This window comes from Triplophysa dalaica, chromosome 18 (genome assembly GCF_015846415.1).
Source record: "Triplophysa dalaica isolate WHDGS20190420 chromosome 18, ASM1584641v1, whole genome shotgun sequence".
Lineage (NCBI taxonomy): Eukaryota > Metazoa > Chordata > Actinopteri > Cypriniformes > Nemacheilidae > Triplophysa > Triplophysa dalaica.
The window spans coordinates 3,634,792-3,652,646 of NC_079559.1; the positions used below are offsets into that span (position 1 = coordinate 3,634,792).

A 17,855-nucleotide genomic window follows, 5' to 3' on the forward strand; every position below is an offset into this window, starting at 1 on the left:
AGGACACAATGAGGGGTGCCAAATGACCACTGTAATAAAGTGGTGTTGTGTGTTGGAATGTTACACCATAGGGAACCGGGGCACTGAGCATGCATTAACGGTGCCTGTGGGGCTAGAACAGCCTTAGCCAACGGGGTGGCGCATATTGTTGCGACAAGGTTATGGTAATGTGTTGTAATGTTATGGCTAAACACAGAGGATGTCTACCCGACGAACGCAGTGAAACCTCAGACCTCATTTCCTCTATTCATATTCTTGACTGCCTCCTTGTTATGCATAAGAGTGAGAAACGTCCTTTTGGGCAATTCAACTGTGCAGAAACAGTGCAATTATTACACCATTTCATATTAAGCGTATTGAAATCTAACTATGGTTTCACTTGCAAGGAGATCTCCCTGAACCCCATGATGTGGTTCACATGCAGCAACAGCTTCCACATGCAAACACATTAACCCCAGACCTTTATTGAGTTTAATTTATGAAGAGAAGATAACGTCCATACCTGTCCATAAAGCAGCTTTTGATTTAACCAACAATTACTTTTGGTCCATTGAAAAAGCCACAAGGGGAGCTACATATTAAGGAGCTGTAATTCCTTAACACTTCGAATTTGGATGTGAATACACTCTAAATAAAACAGAGTGTACACTTTAAGAAAATATCTATTATAAAACTGTAACTATTATACATTTTAAGTACACAGCTAAAATAACAAAAATGTGTCTCTGTCCAAATATTTATGGACCTAACTGTTTATGGCATTTGAAATTTAATAAAAATCTATTGCCCAAATAATTCAATATTTTTTTCACCCATTTTATTTGTTCTTATTTTGTTCAACAAACATCTCTCAAACACGACAAAACTTGACAAAAGCACACAAAGTCACAAAAATTTAAATTCTTTTGAATAAACAGTGCAATGGTAATTTTAAGTGCGCAACCAACGCTGCAATAAAAATACATACATTTGACTCAAACATAATGTTAGATAGGTGAAACCAAGAGATAATCCAAATTCACAAAACTATTTTTGTTTTTGTGCATACAGTCAAACCCCTGCTTTCATTTGCTACTGTAACATAAGGATAGCTTGAGCTCAAGACAGAAAAATGTTCAAAAGCTGTATGCCCAGAAGGGTTAAATAACAATACATACCTGTAAATTTAGACATGTTGACTGGACAGACATGATGTCAAGAGATGAATTGAACCAGGCAATAGATTATTTCAGCCTTTTATTGTATATTTAAAAAAAGTAATACAAACAGAGTGGACCATTAGTAACAACAAGTAATCATACATGAAGACAACACAAATCTTTATAATTGACAAAGTTTTTCCAAGCCAGTGATGTCCAGTGTTGTTTATTATTGGTGCACCAGCATTATTGTCTGTTTCCTTGTGTAAACAGCTCTTTCGTCACAAGACAAAATCATCATTTACAAGAATCTCATGCCACACTTTGTAAGAGTGATCATTTGCTAGTCCGAGATAAGTGGAAGTCCACACAGTTTGAAGGTGGTGTTGAACTGGTTTCAATATTTAAAAGTCCTGCCGAATATTCTCTTTGTTCTCATCGCCCTGTTGCTGCTTCGTCTGTGCAATTTCATTCTCCAAATGTACAATGGCTCGCTCGATCTCGTAGTTCTTACTGACAAGAGACACCCAGCTGCAAAACAAAGCAAAGCCAGTTTTATTTTGATTGAATTTAACTTCACTCATGGCAGATACTGAAAATGCTCTGAATGCTGTACTGACTTTGATTCTAGTTCTCGAAGTTTGGTTCCTCCAGCGAGCTGGTCGTTTTTGCGCTGCCAGTTCAGGTCCTGTATTTGTTTCCTTAAAACAAGGATTAATAAGACAAGTATTCACATTAATCACTTCAACCAAAGTCAGCTGTGCATTTGCATTGCTCCTGTGACCACATGTGACTAAAATTCGGACTCTAGATGAGTACATACATCTGATCTGCATTGTAATTTAACCTTTTGTGTAATTTTCCCATTCTTTCTATCGCAGTCGTGTTATATTTGAGGATGACAAACAGCATGTTTAACAGCAAGTGTTTCGTTTTTACGAGTAGAATTAACTCTAATGCTAAGTGGTTGTGCGTTTTCAATTACTTCTGAATCATTTAGTTACATTGAGTCTTTACCACTATCCGCATCTGATCTTAAACCCAAAATACCAGGCGTACACAAGTCTTAAGTCAATTGTACTGAATTACACAAAAGTTACTTACCTAACCTTCTGCAGTTCCTTTTGTGCATTTTCAATCATTACAGCCAAGTTACTGTTTCATGGTAAAAGAATAATTTATTAGCATCAAATCCAGCAAATGCACAATAAAAATCTAATTGAGCAACTGCATGCAATCAGTTTTACTGCATGTACAGGTATAAATGGCAAATAAACAGTGTTCATTGCATGAAAATTCCACTCGTCTGATAACATGACTTAATCAATTTCTGATTCATAATAAATGTTTGTAAATAGTCAAATGTGTCACAGGTCTGTCTTTTCTTTTTCAGTAAAAGTTCAAATCCTAAATTGTTTGCCTTTCGTCTGTTCACTTACTCATTAAACACCTTCCATGCATTGGTCCCATACTGGGCCATGAGGTCAAGATTCTCAATACGCACTGCCTGGTGCTCAAGCTGGGCCATTGAGTTATTGACACTATCCTGCCATGCCGTGATGTCATTCTTCTGCCCAGATGAAGGAGCGGGAAGCTCATACCTTGAAAGGTGAGATAAAAGTGAATATAAAAACTATTTTATGGCATAATTTGATATGTTTTGATTTGACATGCTGTACTGAACGTTGAAGCACAAATGAGCAAAGTGCTCATGTTACTTTTATTATCCCCGTCCCTTCTGTAAACTAGGACAAGTTACATTCATTTCAGTAATGCCCTGTAATAAATGTTAAGATCAATCTTTACCTTTTCATACTGAGCAGCTCCATGGGTTGGCGGGCAGCGAGTCTCTCAAACTCATTTTTCATAATCTCGGTCTAATGAAGACAAAAAGCACATTATTAAAATACAGCAAGAAAAAAATCATATGCAGGCAAAACGATTCACATAATATTTTGTAAAATGAGCGTGTTTCTGAAGAAAAAAACAATGTCTACTTGTATAATAAATAGTGAAGTCCAATAAAATATGTGGAAGTTTGACTTGGAAGGCATGATGGGATTCTTCGCCCACAAATAAATAACACAGATTAAAGTTTGCATATGTACAGAATGTTAAAACTCAGCAGATATTGTCAGTTTTGTACCTCAAAAGTTGAAAAATCAGGGGTGGACAAATAACTCAGGTAATTCTTGGTTGGTCTGTATCGCCTTGTTTCTTCCTCCACCAATGCAGCTGCCTAAGAGTAAGTTAACAAAAAACCGACGAAACCACATTTTTACAAACACACCAGTACATAAACAACACGATTACATTGTTACTGTATAAGAGAAGTAAATAAAAGTAACAAAAGAGTAGCAAAACTGCCTCATTAACGGACGAAAAATAACTCAACCACCAGTTTGCGGTCTGGCTGATAGCTGGTTAAATAGTCTTTATTCGTCGATTTAAATACACTGATCGCAAATAAAAAGGTAGTCTGTTTACTTACGGCTTCTCTGACACCAGGAGCATCATATCCCTGGTCGAAATACGGCAGAGCATCTACAAATACATCACCTGCGACCGAAGACGGACCTGCCATCCTTTTCTTTCAGAAACAAACGCGCACGCCAGTTCTCATTCTGCTGTAAATTCACTGACCCGCGCATGCACACTAGCGCCCTCTTACGTTCTGGAGAAGAAGGTTCCATGGTGGTCATTCAGCGCATTACAGCAGGGGTTGCATATTAATTTAGTCACGTTCCCTTGTAAATAGTAAGATAAAATATATATTTAAATTATAGGTTTATTACTTTTTATATTCAGTATTTTTCTTAAATATATGCAGATCTGTTTTTATAAATACAAAACTTATATGCGCAGTACACGGGCATATATTATGTAAGCACATACTTTTATTCTGGATGCTATAATCATTTGACAGCCCTAGTCAATTTGTAATAAGCTTATATACAGACTGAAATCGGAATGCATATACAACAGAAAAGGCCTAGGGCATCAAAGTGAAAATATTTTATTTTCATGTTACAAAAGGTTACTAACATAAAATATTTGAAACTGTACAAAATGTAAAAGCCTCTGCAGTTAGAATGTACATAGATATTTAGTAAAAGACGAAAATACTTTTTTTGCCATTTAACTTGAGAGGCAATTTCTGTGCAAATGAGAATTCCTACATTAATTCAACATTAGTTCTTACAGAGCAATACAATCCATTTTTCATTATATTTTCTCTTTAAACGACAAATTTCTTCCAGTTGGACTTCTTTCAGTCTACTATAATAAAAAATACATTGCACAATAAAAACAATAAGAAAATAAAGATATAGACAGGGTACGATATGGACGATTTCAGACATTTGAAATTGCTGTCGACCCAACCCTTGTTACAACTAGTTCACAATCAGTTTATTGTCCTCATTTATCAAAATAACAATAACATCCTCCTCCTCCTCTTCCTGGGAGTTCTAATTCAGTCGTCTTTGTCCCTTTTGCTTAAAAACTCATTTCCAGCCTTTTCCTCTTGTGTGATGGCACTACAAATCCAAGCCAGAGACTTTTAAGGGGCAGCACAAGCTGATTCTAGTGTTGACCTCATCTCCACCCATGAGGCCCTCTATGGAACTGTGAGAAGCTGGTTGAGTCATCGCACATTTGTAAGAAAGCCGTTCATACTTGGTGTGTGACGCATGATTTCAGGCTGTTTGGACAGCGCCTCACTTCTTCTGCAAGAATTTCATTTTGTTCCCTGCAAACAAACACATGTTGTAAGCAAAGCACAACGTTTTTTTTCATACTACTCCACACAAATGGGAAAGCAGCAAATGATTTACCAAGCCCCTTGAGAAATCTGTTGACTCCACTGAGCTCCGTTTCAGGATAGGAATTCAGATATTCTGCAGCTCTCATTTCGAACAGCCCTGATAAAAAAGATGGGACATGTTTCTCAATACATAAAGTAACAGAAATCAACACAGCCATTTCAAAACATCCCCGTCACTCACCTTTAACACCTCCTTTTCTGAGCTCACGGTCGTGAATGAAGCCAGCAAACATCTGCGTGTCCATGAAGAGCTGAAGGAACTGTCGAACTCCTCGAGAAGGATGAGATTTCCTAAAAGCGTCTCTCTGCAGCTCCCGGGCACCACCGGGCCCTCCGTCGGTCATATAGAGGGAATAGTGTCCGACCAGCTCAACGAAGAAACAAACAAATGCTTCTGACACCAATGTGCTCAGGTCTGACTCGTCTGTTGAAAAACCAGACTTTACAATATAAACAGCTCATTTAACACAATGCAAGACAATAGACCACATCGAACACACAAGAGAAACCAGTTTACAGTTTTTTTGGGTGAGTCAGGTATTGTAGGTTTGGGTGTGAAGGCACATCAGTGAAAGAGAAATCTGACCTTCTCTCTCATCCCTTGTGGTTTGATCTAGCATCTCCTGCCTGTTTTCGAGTATCTCCTGAAGTGCTGCCTGCAGCTTTCTAGGTATGATACAGTCTTCATCTCCAAGCTGAAGCACATAGATGACCAGAGAAAGAAGCATGTAAGAGCAGGGCAGAAACAGACATTTCTTCTGGAAAAAACACATCAATATCGCAAAGCTTTCATATGGAGACCAGATGGTCGGGTTACCCTTGATCTTTCAAAACAATTAGACAGCATTTGCATTTTCTTGCTTTTGAAAAGAGAACATTTATGCACTAAGGATGCATTAACACCGCTTGGCCTTATGCACAAATTTGTGTGCATAAGTATTTAAAACATAAAATAATATACATGCGAGTTTCGCATCTGTTTTCATTTACTTCCACAGAGAAGCACAGATACAGAAATTCAGGTCAATAACAATAAGCCAACAATGTTTAAGTTTGCATTTGTTAATGTGGCGTTTAGTTTTTTTAAATAAACATTAAATAAGATAAATAAATGCTGTTGAAGTATTTTTGTTAATAGTTCCTATTTCAACTAATGCATTAACTACTGTTAAATAATACTACATAATTACTTCAGTCTTTTGATAAAAATAATACAGCTTCTCAAGTCCTGACTTGAGTGTCAGGTCACACCCCTCACAAAACACATATGTGAGTCTTACAAAAGCACACAACCCGGTATTATTAGGAACTCACCTGAACAACAAACTTGTCTGCACATAAATCCACAATAAGAACCTGGAAGCATGAGTCAAAAAATGAATGAAGGTCAACACAATACAAGAGCAGATATTACGCAACAAAGTTACATAAGGGTCTTTCATGCTCTTTGAATACAGTACAAAAAAGAAAAATATCTTAAGCATTTAACAACAAGAAATGGTCTTTGTTAATGAACTTAAAACCATTAGATGGCCCTAAAAGAAGCTATGCAGGCCTTGTATGAATCTTGTGTCTTGGACAAATCTGGAAACAACATTGAGGAATTTATGGATGCCATTTATGACATGTCCTTGGATTGTCCTTCTGTCCATGTGTACAAAGTTTTAGCATGTTTTAGCTTGTCAAGACTGTTTACGGTCTTTAAAGTTTGATTCTTGCCTAGTAAAGAAATATGGAAATATATCATATGCTGTATATTATAACTGCACTTAAAAAAATGAAAAGGAAACTGACCTCCTCAATGGGCATATCCAGAACATGAGGAAGGGAAGGTGACAGCGCCCCCATCAGGAAGGGTGTGGGAGAGCAGCAGATGTCCAGCATGCTGGCAGGAAGCACGGGTACGAAGGTGTGTTGCCAGGTGAAGGGATACAGTAGTGCCAGGGAAGCATGGGCACATCGAGATAAGACACTGCACAGAGAGAATTAAAAAATGATCATGTTATAATGCAGGAAATAAGAACACATTACAGGCAGCAAGAAGGTAAATTCGTTTCTAAAAGATTTGCATGTGTAGTGTACGATGATTTGCAAGCAATCTAAGCCTTTCCAAATAGCTCAACTACAGTATACAGTATCTCAACTAGAAGAACATGCCGCTAGCTATGCCAAGGATTTGGTTAAGCAATGCCATTAGTACATGCTTAAGAAATCCACATGCTAATAAAATGTGAAAAGGAGGAAATAAGCATCTGCAAAATGCTTAAATGCAAATCAAGTTAAAAAAAGACTTGCAGTGTAATATTTGCAAAACCGTACATATACAAAATTACATTTTTGGCATATTGTTTTGCGCTTACAACGTTCCTTTTATTCCTAGCTCTAGCTGGCGTTCATGTAGTATATTGCATCAGCGATGTCTAAAATTGATAAACATCTACAAAGCTTATGTAACCTATAATTCAACCAGCCCAACAACGAACAGAGCACAAAACTATAACAAGGTAAGTATGGTTTGCTGCACCTGAGTTTATCTGCGATAAAGATGACCCTCCTCTCCAGCAGCAGAGAAGCAAAGACCTGCAAGAGTGTGGTGACACTCAGACACTGCAGCAAGCCCTCGAAATCCACGTGTTCCAAACGCGAGTCCACCGGCCTGCACAGAGTCAGAATCTCATTTCCAGAGCCCGGCAGGAAGCTCTTGACGGAGATGGTGCGTCCAGGCGCCGGGAATGGAGCTTCCATGACACTGTGCATGAAAGGATGAACCAAAGCAGGAGAAATCTCTCTCCTCCTCTCCACCTCTTCCAAGATCTGCATGCACATGATGAGAAGGTTCTCAATCGAAACAAAGCCAGTGACATCAACAGGTCTAATGTTAGACATGACATTAAACAATAGTAATGTTCGTTGACTTGTTTGATTCGACAGCAGCATTGCATGAAGCTCCTGACCTTTGAAAACAGATTGAAGCAGCCCAGTCTGCTGATGATGCAGTGAACTTCTGGCAGTCTCTTTCCCTTCCCACTCGGCTGTCAGAGATAAAAGGTCATAGAGGTCAAGATTCACCTTACATATGATAACATTTTCTGGTAAAAAAGACACGTTTGGCATATTTACAAATTTACCAGGATTTTGCGACAGTATCCAAATAAGCGACTGCCATCTTCCCCCGTGAGGACAAAAGAAAATGTTTCACTGGGAATGACAAACGATACGTTTAACTGATCAATTAATGCAGAACGATTCAATTTGTGTCAGAGTAGTGTTAAATAAAGTGAGTTTTGTACGTTACTCTGAGCAGGTTAAATAACTATCTCACCTGCTGTTATCTGAGGTGGGACGCCAATCTTGACAATCAGGAAAGCAGAACTTTGGAATGGCCTTCAATCTATCCTCAGCCTCGCGGGACAACCGTGAAGACTTCTCGAACTACGTGCAAAATAAAGACAACATATTATTTCAACATTGCTTGTCTTTGGAATATCTTTTAAAAAGTTCCTTTGGACCCCAAAATGGATCCCTATTATTATCCTAAAAAATGTAATACATTATTTTCCCTATAAGATTTTCCTGCATCAGCTTTCCTTACCTTTGTAGGGAACTGTTGCGTAATCTCGGGCGTGTAGGTGTTTCCAGAGGAACCTTTTCTAAGCGACACCACAACAAACTGTTGGAAAAGCTGCTGCTGTTGAAGCTGGATCAAGTCTCGCTCTAAAGTGCGGTAACCCGGCCGTCGTTTCAACGTTGACTGAACATACACTGTCCGCTGCGAGCGACCTAGAAGAATGTAAACAAGCTTTGATGAGTTAATAAAAACTGAGCTGGTCTGATGCGCAAGTGACACTTGAACACAAGCTGACCTTTAGAGCTCTCCTCTGGATCGCTCTCCGTTCCGCTCAATTCCTCTGCAAGAAAACGCAGGTTTATTGTGTGACGTTTAAGGAAAGGCTTGTGTTTTTAGCAGACCAAGTAAAAAGACAAAGGCCTGCTTACCTCTGCTTGATGTCGCCCATACTCGTTTTCTTCCTCTTTTGGCTTCAAAGATCTCCTGGATCCTGTTTACAAGCTACGCAAGAATTTTTTAATTAAAAGTGATATTTCAGTAATAAATGCTTATCCTTTAATTTGTAAAAATGAGCAGTGAATAAAACCGGGACCAGCACCATGAATTAGTTTGTAAAAATATAAAACATAACACTTCAATATGACACATTAACATGACACTTGTGATCTCACGTCACAAACAGCTATCAGAAAGCAAGCCGATCAGTCGCGACGCATGAAGTATAATATGAATCCCCTAAACAATTTGAATGCAGAAAAAATATGTATGCTTTAACAAAAATCCTTCTGTCCAGCTTCCTCCCCAGGTTTCTGTTGTAAAATTGCGCTGAAAATGCGTTTTTACACCCTAAATTGAAATTATTGCCTATGCTAATCGACAGAACATTACCGAAAATATTTCACAGAGACAGTCATGGAGTGACACAGCAGACAGTTGTGACATCTGGTCATGATGAACGGAAACAGTGAGCTGGTGTTTCTCTACAGATAACGCAATTTACCACGCGTCATGACAAGAATAACAATTTACAAGTGGTGAATTAATTCAGAAATGTTGCATTTTTTTATAACCTATGAAGTATGAAAACATTTCAACCTATACTTCAAATAATAATCTAAAATGTAAACATCAACAGAGAATAAGCAGGCATCTGAACTTCTGATCTGTAATTTATCTCCGGATGTTTCATTTGAATTGTTCGAAACATCAAGTCAGTTCTACGCAAACCATTTTATACAAACTAATGCTGGATTAGACTGAGGACTTCCACATTTCTCCCGTGCGTTTTGTTAAATGTAGAGCGAATTTTGTTTAAGATGAACGTCATCTTACCTCTTCTCTCCGCTTTCTATCATTTAAACAGCATTCCTCCATGAGCCACTCTCAGATGATTTTGACTTGCCAAAAAACTGCACGGATCATTCCGGCACAAAGCTGAATACAGCTGATTAGTCAGCACTGTGCAGAATGATCCACACGCTCTTCAAGATAATCCTCAACCTCTCTGGCTCTCTTTCCTGCCACCATCCATCCATCTTTCTACCACTTCCTCCCTATTACTTCCTCATCAGAAATGACATTTCTTAACTGATGATGTAGGTTTCTCTTCTCTGTTCCTATTTCTCTACTATCAGCACATTGACTCTTGAACACTGGTGTAAAAACAGGAAAAACGTTTGTATATCAAGGAATTATGCCTGTTTTTCTGTTAAACACTTTTTGCAGCTAAATTTTCCTACATCTTGATACAAACATAAAGATTCCAAAATAATATTATTAAATATATGGCATGCACTTGAATAAATGAATTGGGAATACAGGACTGATTTTAAATGATTGTTAGCTTTATCAACTGACTATGCATGTCTCAAGATTGTGTGCTGTGGTTAAAGCATTAAGGATGTCAATTAAAAAGTAAAAAACACATTTCTAAAGATCACTGACAGCAGTCGCAGGTTGTGCAACTTGTAATGACGTCAAAGGCATATGTTTGTGTGCGTGTACCGTGGGTTGTCGGTGTGTCTTGAACACAGTAGCAGGTTTAGCTGTGGATGATTTACTAGTGTTTGCAGAAGAAGGACGAGCGGGCGAGGTGACAGATACTCTGTGGTCCCGTCCCACATTGTACAGTCTGTCGGCGTTAGATAGTGTGAAAGGTTTCGGTGAGACCTGCGTCCAGTGAAAACAAGAAGTGGAAATTTCAATTCAACAATCAGCCAGTAATTCGGAGACCATTGGTGCAAAACTATTTTCGCAGTGGTCTTTAAAAGAGACAATAATTAATATCAATAATACATGAAAGTCTTCTGTGCTTCTGAAGCCATTTCAAAGGGTAAAAAAAAATGACATCTGCCTTTTACAGCATGAATACGTAATTTAAGATATGCAATCACCTTCATATGTGGGCTCTGTCTTTGTACAACCGTATAATTTCGTGGCCGTCTTATGGGTAAACACATGGGGGAGAGTTTGATGTCTTCATAGGGGTTATCTTTTGACATGTCCACTGCAAAAAATGGGTTGAAAATGAAGTTGAATCCAAAACAAAAAGCATAAAACTGAAGCCCCACTGATTTTCATACAAATCTGTTGTTAAAACGTGTTGCATTTTCTCCCAACACAGTCATATTTTTCACTGCACTTCACAGAAATATCTGATCAACGACATGTGTCTTGGCTTTCTTTGAATCGCTTACAGATGATGTCCTCATAGATGCTGTCTTCAGACAGGGCGTGGAAAAGACCAGAACGTCTGCCCTCCTTCTCTCTAGAGGCCTGTTGGGCTGTCAGCCGTACCACGTCCTCAAACTCAAAAGATTTCCTGCAAAGAATAGGATCAAAACATCTGTAATAGGAATCGTCCTTGTTTATAGTATATGCTATGGGTAAGTGATTCTGGAAATAAAGGTGCCTAGCTGGATAAGTTTCAGAATAAACTGGCTTTAAATCTGGAATAGTACTAAAGTAACACGATCTGGTTTTAATGTGTTCATTGCTCAATGCTCACTTTGAGAGATACTGTAGCATGCATATAAATACTAGAGCAGCACAATATATTGAAATATTGATGTGCATTAAAAAATATGTAAATTATCGTATCAAATATCACATATTTCATCAATATAATGCGGCTCTATTTCAAATGATCACTTAGAAAAACAATCAGAGGAAGCAGTAAACGCGACAGCGTGTGAGCGTACGAGTGTTCAAAAGGAGCCCAGCGTGACCTCAGCTGAAACAGAACTGGGCCAAATGTGGACAATAGACTGCAATTCTGCCAAAGCAAAGCTGACATCACAGCTGGGCCTGTTACCAGACAACAAAACTCTCACCCACTCACACTTCAACTCAAATCATTGGTCTCAACAAAGACATAAAGCTGACCAACACCGAGAATCAAAATGAAGACGTATAAGGACTTTCTTTACATTTTCTGAAAAAATGATGAAGCCAGTCTTAAGGATTGTTTGGTAGGACATTGCTTTGCAACTGCTTTAGAATTCTGAGTGATTTTCACTGTTACAAATGACAATATGGGTGCTAGGGTGTTAATAAACTGTCCCAAGTGTTGATGATTCGAGTACCTACCTATTGTTTAGGTCTATTCATTAATAGTTATAATCAAAATCTAAGAATTTTCTTTTGTATAATGAATCAACAATGCTGATGTTTGTTTTAGAAAACGGCGTTAGTAAAGCAGAAATAAAGGCGAGGCATTTCAGTATGAGAAAGTTTAAGGCCAACACCTAATATTCTCAAGGATATATCATTTGTGAACTGGTTCGGCAGGTTCTTGAAGGTGCCTAACACTATTGATAAAGTAAAGCCCCACAAGATACTCTTTCACGACAATCCAAAAAGAAATATAATATTGGTGGAATGTTGCCTTTTTTTTTGTTGTTGTTTCTGACATCTGCATTTTTATCAACCCAATAGTAAGCATGGATTTCTGACCCCTTTGATGTCCAGACATATGTTTTCAGAATACACTTACTGTACCAGAGAATGTTTAAATCTGACATGATTCATTTGCGATTCTCAAGTCAAGTTCAAAGCATCCAAAGGGATAGATCAACTCAAAATAAATCATGTCTTTCCAAAGCTGTATGGCGTACCTTCTTACGGGCCATTCACATTCGCGTCTTTTGTGTATATTCGTTATTTTAAATGTAGATGTGCAACAAGTGCACTCAAATAGGGAGCGATGCGGTTGCTTTTCCAGGCGCGTCGGCGCTGCATCGAGATGAAAATAATTCAACTTTTCTGACACACACCCATGAGAAAGCTCGTGTTTTCTATGCGGTTTTAGATGTAAAATGTGAATCGCACCTTCTCCAGATTATAAAAGAAGATATTTGGAGAAAGGTTGGTAACCCCATTGATTTAAATTGTATAGACACGGTTCCTAAAAATATCTCCTTTTGTGCTCCACAGAAGAATGAGTTGTATTCAGGTTTTGATCCACTTTTCAAATGAAAGTCAATAAATGGTATAAGGATTGTTATTTTTGGGTAAACTATCCCCTTACAATTATTGAACTCTGAACAAAAAAACATTTGATGTCAAAGTTATACTCTGGGAAAGTCAATAACCTGTTCTTTCTGTTTCTGGAAAGTCCGTTGACAGCGTTTACAGGACAAGGTGGAGGCGGACAGCTGGGCGGTTTTAATATGATTTTATTCCTCCGCACTTGACTTGATTTACTGACTGATGAGGTCTGATTCTCCCACTGCATCAACTGGACGGGTGGACTGCTTGCACCCTTGTACTGAAATGTACGCTGTGGTTTAGGTGGAGCAGAAGTGGGGTTCTGGGGACAGCGTCCAATTTCATCAAGACATTTGGACACAGCTGAGGAATCTTTTTCTCTCTCCCAGAAAGGTTCATCTTTCTCTAGTCTTTTCCAGAAACCCCTGGAGGTGTAAAAGTTCCCGGGAGGCAGCGACGCCTCTGGGTCATCCAGGCACTGAGGTAGTGGTGTAATTTCGACATCTGCAAAGTGGTTTGTCCTCACATTATTGCTTTTAACATTTCTAACGTTCAGTTTAGTTAAAGGGGACTGGACTTGGGTCACGGTGGTCAACGGATTAGTTGCAGGAGTTGATGTTACAAATTTACTTGCATGAATTCTTGGTGAGTCAGAGTGGACTCCAGCTGGTCTACGTGACACCTGGTATTCCCTGAAATCCAAACCTAAGCTTTTAGCTTTTGACACAGTTGGTTTGTTAGGTACTCCGTCACTTTTGTGGCTGCATTCAAATCCGTTTCCAACAAGGTCGGCTGAAAAAGCACGAGTGTGGGTTTTAACAGGGGACTGGACTTGGGTCACAGGCTTAGTTGCAGGGGTGGTTGTTACACATTTATTAAAATGAGTTCGATTTCTTGACAAATCAGAGTGCCCTCCATCTACAACTGGTCTCTGAGATACCTGGTATTCCCTGAAATCCAAACCCAGGTTTTTAGCTTTTGACACGGTTGCTTTGTCACTGTCAACTCCGTTACCGACAAGGTCCCCTGAAAGAGTACGAGAGTGTGTTTTAACTTTCCCCTCCTTGACTTCTTCGTGTTGGCTAAGTCCTTCCCATTGGGAGATTTTCTGCTTGATGTTGACGCCAGCCGGCCGAGCCGCCGCAGGTTTTCCTGCCGTTCGTCCTGCAACCGCATTCCCTCCTCGTCTTCCACCGTCCACTTCGAGGGCCAGCATTACAACGAGGCTACAATTTGAGCCAGCCGTCACAGAGCAGACATCACGGCAGGAAACCTGTGGGTCTGTCTGCCATTGCTGTAGGATACTGCTGTGAATGGAGAGCTAATCAAGGAAGAAGTCCCTCTTCCACAGCGCCGAGAGGTTATTCAAGTTCACAGCAGAATTTCTGTTCCATAGGGCCCCTGTGCGTTTGGTTCCACTGCCATTCTTTCTTCACTTTAGATCCTGTAAAGAGAAAGAAAAGACTCAATAATAAGGTTCAAGAGACTGGAGGTGAAACCAAGATAGAGGTCGTAAAGGATTATTCGAAAATACAAATTTTGTTATTGTTTACTCACTTTCAATTTAATCTTTCAATGGTTAAGAGTAAAAGCATGGGGTGAGTAAATGATGACAAATTTTTCATTTTGGATTTTCATTTAAGGATGTCCTATATATTGGACACATTTTATAAAGGGATACTTCACCAAAAAAATGAAAATTCTGTCATCATTTACTTACCTTAAAGTTGTTCCCCAAATCTTTGTTCTGGTGAACACAGAGAAACATATTTGGAAGAATGTATAAAAATGACATTACATATTTTTTCGTTCTGTTGAACACAAAAGAAGACTTTTGAACAATGTAGGACAGCAAACAGTTCTGGGGCACTTTTGACTACCATTGTATATTTTCCTACTTTTTCCTACTTTCCTGGTAGTCATTTGGGGGCAAAATCTTTCTGGTTATGAGTATTCTTGCAAATATCTTTCTCTGTGTTCATCAGAACAAAGAAATGTATACAGTTTTGGAACAACGTGAAAATGAGTAAATGAGAATTTTCATTTTTGAGTGAAGTATCCCTTTAAGGACCCTTCATGTATGATGGATAAATTGCTTTGTAAAGGTGTTTGAGATTTCCTGCGAAGGTGATGAATTTAAAAACATTCTTCCATGCTGTCAGCAAAATAAAAAATAATAATTACATTTAGAAACTGAACAACCTAACTAGCAAAACGGACACCCTTTTTTTCCACTCTCTCCAGGATACGATGCGATGGTCCCTCCTTTTAGCAAAAATGCAGGAAACCTAAGTCCATCCCTGTCAAGGTCACCAGCGAAACCAGAAATAAAACCCCAACAAAGTTGAGATAGACAGCGACAGGAACATGCGAGAGGACAAAGCATTGTGCGGGACATTTACAAGGGCTCCTCCATCCCCAGGAACACCCACCCCCATTCCAACACTTCCAGCCTCTCCAATGGGGTCGTCCAAAGCGCTGCCATGCATTAACACACTTGAGCATAATGTAATTCAATTCAGCCCGCCACCAAAAGGACCAGCATTCCAAGCATTTCCACATCCATGTGCGCATAATAGAAGGGCCTTCATTGTCAAACAACAACACTCTTTAGAGGGCTCAGCACATCAGTGAGGAAAATATGCACAATTTCATGCGTGTTCAAAAAAGCTGGTGCGCGAAACGCAAAAAGAGGCCTCTTAAAAATTCCTCAAAGTTTCTGTCTTTAACGCATGTACTGTAGCTGGGACAGATCTGGCAGCTCTCACACAAGTTCTCATCTGTGGCCAAACTGTTCTGGACACGTTGCACACTACGCCGAGGAGGCTGCGAGTATTTGGAGTGAGGACATGCTGAAATTCCTTGGCACGGAGATGGTGCGGAACAATAATTCCATACGTTGCGTTCCAAGAAAGCGATTGGCTAATATGATCAGAAACATCTGATCAGTCAGACCTTAAAATGATGCTTATGTACCCGTTGACCTAAATCTAACGGACTGGAATCCCTCCACCATTTCGAGCCAGAACCCATCCCCCTATGATCATCGCATCTACTGACCCACTTGTGCGCGTCTGCGTGTGCAGGAAGGCCTGGCCTGTTTCCTGATACACAGGAAGATTGGATCAGCAGAATGTCCAAAATGATGGTTTTACCAATTTGTCACGGTGTACAACTTCGAACTCCTTGTGACTCACTTTTCTGATTCATAACACATTTATTTCCACTCTTAAATGTACGCAATCTAAAACGATACAGATGGTGGTTGGTGGTTGTGTGGGCTAGATCAGCAATATAAATCGACCAGCAACAATTTCGCCGGGTCTGCGGTAAGCCGTCGGACACCAAATCATCATGACATGAACTTCCAAACTGTGCTCATGCCTTCCCGAGTATCCGAGCTCAACCTAATCCTATCCTCCAAGCCACCTGCTTCCAGGTAGGCCACCCCCAAACTCATGGAACCATATATTTAGGTTTCTGTGATCAAAAGAAACATAAACAACGGCGGACAAACCACAACCAAGTCAACATAAACCAGACACTAGTATTATCTCGGACCACAAATGGTAGAGAATCAAGACATAAATATACCGTGATAATACCTTTGACAGGTAATCCGCCCACCCAGGGTACCTGTGCATGAGGGGACATGCCACTGGGTGGGGTGGAGGGTGGGAAAGCGAGTCAGGTTGCTGTCAAAAGTAACTAATAGTGTCTATAATACAACCCACTGACCACCATAGAGAGTTCAAATGTAACTAACCAAGCTGAGATGTCAACAAAACGAAAATTTCACATAGAAAGTTATACAAGATTCAATGAGAAAACGTTTGTGAATAAAAGCGTGCTTAACGTTACCTGAAGGGCGGCCGCCAGTATTGTAAAAGTGTGTAAAATAAAATAATGAAAACTCCAGTAAACATCTACCTAAACAAGAAACGTGTGATTTTATTATTAAAGTCATTTAAAATGCGAAATGCGTAAGCAAAATAAAGTTGAAAACGCAGAGCTCCTTAATAAAATACAGTCTTTTGTTACGATTAAGTAATATCAACTTACGTAAACACGTCCAGTGTTTCACAGCACATTTGTTCGGCTTGAGCCACATAAACTAACTTACAGCGTTTAAAAGTGTCGATACGAATTAATATTGAGTTTGTAACTTTCTCGGTCTGAATGTAAACCCGAAGTCTTCATGTCTCACGGCAAGTTAGCCAGTCGGCTAAAAAGTAAACTCCACTCCTTCACAGAAACTCCCGTTTCCAGTTACGTCCTCGTCCGGCGTGAGTACGCGACTCACAACAGATAAATCCCGCAACTGTCGAGAATGTAACGCACAGAGTTGTGTATATTTCAGTCAGAAAAGGCGTTTAAAACTGCTTTGGGGTGAATGTGGTTGTGAGATGTGACGTCCTGCTGTCAGTTCCCCATCCGAGCTTCGGTTCTCGTGCGCGACTGAACGAGCTCTCGAGCGGCTCCTGCAATAAAAGCCGAGTCTCCTCATAAAATGACTCATGTGTGTTCATAAAACTAAATACCTGTGGGTTTAGAAAAAAAACTTGACAGTGTTGAAAGGGAAATGCTACTTTATTCTTTTAATTGTGTTGTTTAGTTCTTTATAACTTAATTTAAGACGTCCTTTGGAAATTAGTCATATACAATCCTTTAACTGGTTATCATGTTTTTGTCCCACCGTAAATTTAACCGTGATAGTAAAACTATAAAACTGGTAGTCAATCTGCAACAAAAGCAAAAAACTATTACAATATTAAGTGTTTTGGGCAGTATTCCAGTAGTTTTAATGTTGTTTTGCTGATTCCACATGATAATG

At 39.3% G+C, this 17,855-nt stretch overlaps 2 protein-coding genes across 4 annotated transcripts; both read right to left on the minus strand.

Moving 5' to 3' along the window:
* Window positions 1–1,223: 1,223 nt before the first annotated feature.
* On the minus strand, window positions 1,224–3,756 carry bcas2 (BCAS2 pre-mRNA processing factor). Its single transcript, XM_056729450.1, has 7 exons — window positions 3,631–3,756; window positions 3,286–3,378; window positions 2,946–3,016; window positions 2,579–2,740; window positions 2,244–2,294; window positions 1,760–1,840; window positions 1,224–1,670 (listed from the first exon to the last, which is right to left on the minus strand). The coding sequence occupies exons 1-7, from the start codon at window positions 3,721–3,723 to the stop codon at window positions 1,544–1,546; spliced, it is 678 nt and encodes a 225-aa protein (XP_056585428.1). The 5' UTR covers window positions 3,724–3,756; the 3' UTR covers window positions 1,224–1,543.
* A 383-nt stretch (window positions 3,757–4,139) lies between these two features.
* Window positions 4,140–17,489, minus strand: dennd2c (DENN/MADD domain containing 2C). Of its 3 annotated transcripts, none has more exons than XM_056772941.1 (19): window positions 17,084–17,489; window positions 16,883–16,947; window positions 13,126–14,465; window positions 11,230–11,354; window positions 10,927–11,039; window positions 10,538–10,702; window positions 8,962–9,034; window positions 8,829–8,873; window positions 8,558–8,745; window positions 8,288–8,397; window positions 8,094–8,163; window positions 7,920–7,997; window positions 7,490–7,779; window positions 6,760–6,937; window positions 6,280–6,321; window positions 5,552–5,660; window positions 5,147–5,389; window positions 4,976–5,062; window positions 4,140–4,890 (listed from the first exon to the last, which is right to left on the minus strand). In XM_056772941.1, the coding sequence occupies exons 3-19, from the start codon at window positions 14,235–14,237 to the stop codon at window positions 4,859–4,861; spliced, it is 3,060 nt and encodes a 1,019-aa protein (XP_056628919.1). In that variant the 5' UTR covers window positions 14,238–14,465; window positions 16,883–16,947; window positions 17,084–17,489; the 3' UTR covers window positions 4,140–4,858. The 3 variants fall into 3 exon arrangements, with proteins under 3 accessions (XP_056628919.1, XP_056628917.1, XP_056628918.1); XM_056772939.1 differs by having other exon boundaries at window positions 16,883–16,951; XM_056772940.1 differs by lacking the exon at window positions 16,883–16,947.
* Window positions 17,490–17,855: the final 366 nt, after the last annotated feature.